The 5,557-nt window shown below is 44.2% G+C and overlaps 1 protein-coding gene across 1 annotated transcript in view; it reads left to right on the top strand.

Annotated features, from left to right (window-relative positions):
* BCLAF3 (BCLAF1 and THRAP3 family member 3) overlaps nt 1-5,557 on the top strand; it is a 46,972-nt gene that overhangs the window by 29,404 nt on the left and 12,011 nt on the right. The window contains exon 9 of the mRNA XM_007469311.1: nt 3,981-4,079. Coding sequence (XP_007469373.1) covers nt 3,981-4,079 — 99 coding nt within the window. The remainder of the gene's footprint in view (nt 1-3,980; nt 4,080-5,557) is intronic.

The raw sequence follows: 5,557 nt of genomic DNA on the forward strand, positions 1-5,557 counted from the left end.
GCATAAGTATTTACAATTGTTATATCTTCTTCTTGGATCGATCCCTTAATCATTATGTAGTGTCCTTCTTTGTCTCTTCTGATAGTCCTTATTTTAAAGTCTATTTTGTCTGATATGAGAATTGCTACTCCAGCTTTCTTTTGGTTTCCATTTGCATGGAATATCTTTTTCCATCCCCTTACTTTCAGTCTGTATGTGTCTCTAGGTCTGAAGTGGGTCTCTTGTAGACAGCATATATATGGGTCTTGTTTTTGTATCCATTCAGCCAATCTGTGTCTTTTGGTGGGAGCATTTAGTCCATTTACATTTAAGGTAATTATCGATATGTATGTTCCTATTCCCATTTTCTAAATTGTTTTGGGTTCGTTATTATAGGACTTTTCCTTCTCTTGTGTTTTTGTCTAGAGAAGTTCCTTTAGCAGTTGTAGCAAAGCTTGTTTGGTGGTGCTGAACTCTCTCAGCTTTTGGTTGTCTGTAAAGGTTTTAATTTCTCCATCAAATCTGAATGAGATCCTTGCTGGGTAGAGTAATCTTGGTTGCAGGTTTTTCTCCTTCATCACTTTCAATATGTCCTGCCAGTCCCTTCTGGCTTGCAGAGTTTCTGCTGAAAGATCAGCTGTTAACCTTATGGGGATTCCCTCGTGTGTTATTTGTTGTTTTTCCCTTGCTGCTTTCAATATGTTTTCTTTGTATTTAATTTTTGACAGTTTGATTAATACGTGTCTTGGCGTATTTCTCCTTGGATTTATCCTGTATGGTGCTTCCTGGACTTGATTAACTATTTCCTTTCCCATATTAGGGAAGTTTTCAACTATAATCTCTTCAAATATTTTCTCAGTCCCTTTCTTTTTCTCTTCTTCTTCTGGAACCCCTATAATTCGAATGTTGGTGCGTTTAATGTTGTCCCAGAGGTCTCTGAGACTGTCCTCAGTTCTTTTCATTCTTTTTTCTTTATTCTGCTCTGCAGTAGTTATTTCCACTATTTTATCTTCCAGGTCACTTATCCGTTCTTCTGCCTCATTTATTCTGCTATTGATCCCATCTAGAGTATTTTTCATTTCATTTATTGTGTTGTTCATCATTGTCTGTTTCATCTTTATTTCTTCTAGTTCCTTGTTAACTGTTTCTTGCATTTTGTCTATTCTGTTTCCAAGATTTTGGATCATTTTTGCTATCATTATTCTGAATTCTTTTTCAGGTAGACTTCCTATTTCCTCTTCATTTGTTAGGTCTGGTGGGTTTTTATCTTGCTCCTTCATCTGCTGTGTGTTTTTCTGTCTTCTCATTTTGCTTATCTTACTGTGTTTGGGGTCTCCTTTTTGCAGGCTGCAGGTTCATAGTTCCCGTTGTTTTTGGTGTCTGTCCCCAGTGGCTAAGGTTGGTTCAGTGGGTTGTGTAGGCTTCCTGGTGGAGGGGACTAGTGCCTGTGTTCTGGTGGATCAGGCCTGATCTTGTCTTTCTGATAGGCAGGTCCACGTCTGGTGGTGTGTTTTGGGGTGTCTTTGGACTTATTATGTTAGGCAGCCTCTCTGCTAATGGTTGGGGTTGTGTTCCTGTCTTGCTAGTTGTTTGGCATAGGATGTCCAGCACTGTAGCTTGCTGGTCGTTGAGTGAAGCTGGGTGCTGGTGTTGAGATGGAGATCTTTGGGAGATTTTCGCCGTTTGATATTATGTGGAGCTGGGAAGTCTCTTGTGGACCAGTGTCCTGAAGTTGGCGCTCCCACCTCAGAGGCACAGCACTGACTCCTGGCTGCAGCACCAAGTGCCTTTCATCCACACGGCTCAGAATAAAAGGGAGAAAAAGTAGAAAGAAGGAATTAGTAGAAGTAGAAAGAAAGAAAGAGAGGGAAGGAGTGAGGAAGGAGGGAAGGAAGGAAAAAAGGAAGAAGATAAAGTAAAATAAAATAAAGTAAGATAAAATATAATAATGTTATTGAAATAAAAAATAATTATTAAGAGAAAAAAAAACGGACGGATAGAACCCTAGGACAAATGGTGGAAGCAAAGCTATACAGACAAAATCTCACACAGAAGCATACACATACTCACAAAAAGAGGAAAAGGGGGAAAAAAATCATGAATCTTGCTCTCAAAGTCCACCTCCTTAATTTGGGATGATTCGTTGTCTATTCATATATTCTACAGATGCAGGGTACATCAAGTTGATTGTGGAGCTTTAATCTGCTGCTTCTGAGGCTGCTAGGAGAGATTTCCCTTTCTCTTCTTTGTTCTCACAGCTCCCAGGGGCTCAGCTTTGGATTTGGCCCCCGTCTGCGTGTAGGTCGCAGGAGGGCGTCTCTTCTTCACTCAGACAGGACGGGGTTAAAGGATGCGCTGATTTGGGGGCTCTGGTTCACTCAGGCCGGGGATGGGGAGGGAGGGGCACGGAGTGCGGGGCGAGGCTGCGGCGGCAGAGGCCGGCGGGATGTTGCACCAGCCTGAGGCGTGCCATGCGTTCTCCCGGGGAAGTTGTCCCTGGATCCCGGGACCCTGGCAGTGGCGGGCTGCACAGGCTCCCCGGAAAGGGGGTGGATAGTGACACTCAGGCTCGCACACAGGCTTTTTGGTGGCAGCAGCAGCAGCCTTAGCATCTCATGCCCGTCTCTGGGGTCCGCGCTTTTAGCCGCGGCTCGCACCCGTCTCTGGAGCTCCTTTAAGCAGCGTTCTTAATCCCCTGTCCTCGCGCATCAGGAAGCAAAGAGGGAAGAAAAAGTCTCTTGCCTCTTCGGCGGGTCCAGACTTTTCCCCGGACTCCCTTCCCGGCCAGGCGTGGCGCACTAACCCCCTGCAGGCTGTGTTCACGCCGCCAACCCTAGTCCTCTCCCTGTGCTCCGACAGAAGCCGGAGCCTCAGCTGCCAGCCCCGCCCGCCCTGGCGGGTGAGCAGACAAGCCTCTCGGGCTGGTGAGTGCCGGTCGGCACCGATCCTCTGTGCGGGAATCTCTCCGCTTTGCCTCCCGCACCCCTGCTGCTGTGCTCTCCTTCGCGGCTCCGAAGCTTTCCCCCTCCGCCACTCGCAGTCTCCACCCGTGAAGGGGCTTCCTAGTGTGTGGAAACCTTTCCTCCTTCACAGCTCCTTCCCACTGGTGCAGGTCCCGTCCCTATCGTTTTGTCTCTGTTTATTCTTTTTTCTTTTGCCAGACCCAGGTACGTGGGGGTTTCTTGCCTTTTGGGAGATCTGAGGTCTTCTGCCAGCGTTCAGTAGGTGTTCTGTAGTTGTTCCACGTGTAGATGTATTTCTGGTGCATCTGTGGGGAGGAAGGTGATCTCCGCGTCTTACTCTAACGCCATCTTCCCGGAAGCCCTCCATAGGCCTTCTTAAAAAAAAAAAAAAAAAAGGGGCCCCATCTTTTCTGCTCCCATCAAAGGTTTCAGGTTCTTTGTAGTTACAGTCTTAATACTCTGCCTTCTGATACTTACCTAGTCATGGCAGGAGCATCTACTCAAAGCAGGTGCCTGATTCAGCAGCACCTGCCTCCTATAGCATTGAGAATTTGTGTTCTCAGACAGTGGCAACTCGCTTTAGCAACTACTAGTAATAATGGGTTTGTTTCTCTTCTGGATGCCTGAACTTACAGTCCATTTTCTGAAAGTCACCCATTGTGTTATACAGGAGTATGTATTTTGTTACACTTCTCACATTCATGAATTAAACCAACCCCTCACAAACTAGCATGGGTTACATGAAGGAAGATGTGTGTATGTTCATACAGCTAAGCTACATGCTACATGTTTTGTGTTCTTAATCCCATGCATTTAAAACGTGTATTTTGGGGGGACTTCCCTGGTGGTCCAGTGGTTAAGACTCTGTACTTCCAATGTAGGGGGAGTGGGTTTGATCCCTGGTCGGAGAACTAAGATCCCACGTGCCGCACAGTGTGGCCAAAAACAAACAAAAAAATGTATTTTTTGAATGGTAAAATGAACTTTTAAAAATAAAATTTAAAGTATATTAACCATACTAATACTTTTTTCATGCAGAATTATCATACTATGCAGAGAAAAGACGTCATTACTCACAAACCATTTGGAATTGAGGGAAACCATCAAAATACAAGAGGCTTTAGAAGAACTTTTAAGGTAGAGTGTTATTCTCCATCTAATTCTAGCTTTGGGTTTTTGCTTTGAACATAATGTTCTAAGTGTTAGTAAATTAAAAGCTCTTTTTGTTATATTTCAAATAGTAGCTTTAAATTAGTATTTCTGGATTATAGTTAACTGTAATCAGGTTAATGATGACCCCTTTCCTCAGGATTTGATTTTCAAATATTTTTTTTACCAGTGGAATCCTTTTTCAAATATTACATGGAAACTCAAATACATAAAACAGTTCCAGATGGAGTGGCTCTAGGTGGAGAGGTGGGCAAGGTCCCAGACCTTCCCTTTAAGCCTGCCTCTTTACCTCTAAGATGTAAGCGCATAGCTATAGAGCCTACTCCAGGATTCAGTGATTGAAAAACCCTGCCCATAGACACACAACCTTCAGAGGCCTTCTGGATCATCAGAGAAAGACTCTGGTCCAACATGCTTTGTTAAAGCATATTTCATCACATTCTAATTATTTGTACAGCTGTGTCTGATGTCAGTGATACTTTTAATCAGTGAACATGTTTGTTTTTCCAGAACACTTCATCCCCCAAACATATGGAATAAGAATTATAGTGCCAAGTATTATGTTTCTCTCTCCTTGCTCTCATAAATTGAGGTGCTTTTTAAATCCATTTTGACTGAATTTCGTGCTTATGATAGGTCCTTTTTTCATATTTTTCCACTCTACAGTGTCTCTTTCCCCTCCCCCCAAAAAGAAAAGAACCTGTTTGGGTTTTTTTTTTGTATTATTTATTTATTGTTAAACCTTTTTATTTATTATTATTATTTATTTTTTTTTTTTTGGCTGCCTTGGGTCTTTGTTGCTGTGCGCAGGGTTTCTCTGGTTGCGGCGAGCGGGGGCTACTCTTCACTGCGGTGCACAGGGTGTGTGGGCTTCTCACTGCGGTGGCTTCTCTTGAGACGCACGGGCCCTAGGCGCACAGGCTCAGTAGTTGTGGTTCGCAGGCCTCAGTAGTTGTGGCTCACGGCCTCTAGAGTGCAGGCTCAGTAGTTGTGGCGCACGGGCTTAGTTGCTCCGCGGCATGTGGGATCTTCCCGGACCAGGACTCAAACGCGTGTACCCTGCATTGGCAGGCGGACTCTTAACCATTGTGCCACCAGGGAAGCCCAAGAACCTGAGGGTTTTTTTTGGTGAAAGTAGCAGGCAGTCTGGCTAGAATAGTTAGCTCATTAGGAGGAGGTTAGTATGAGCAGAAAGGTAGTATAAATGATCTCCAAACCATAGACTAGGAGTGTACTTGAGTGATATTCTGTTAATACCTTGGCTTCCTGAGTCAAAATTCTTGATGTCAAAAGATCTTTTTCAGGGAATTCCCTGGCCGTCTAGTGGTTAGGACTCCACCCTTTCACTGTGTGGGCCCCAGGTTCAATCCCTGGTCAGGGAACTAAGATCCCACAAGCCGCGCGGTGGGGCCAAAAAAAAAAAAAAAAAAAAAAAAATTTTTTTT

Source organism: Lipotes vexillifer, unplaced genomic scaffold (genome assembly GCF_000442215.2).
Source record: "Lipotes vexillifer unplaced genomic scaffold, Lipotes_vexillifer_v1.1 scaffold1442, whole genome shotgun sequence".
NCBI classification, from domain to species: domain Eukaryota; kingdom Metazoa; phylum Chordata; class Mammalia; order Artiodactyla; family Lipotidae; genus Lipotes; species Lipotes vexillifer.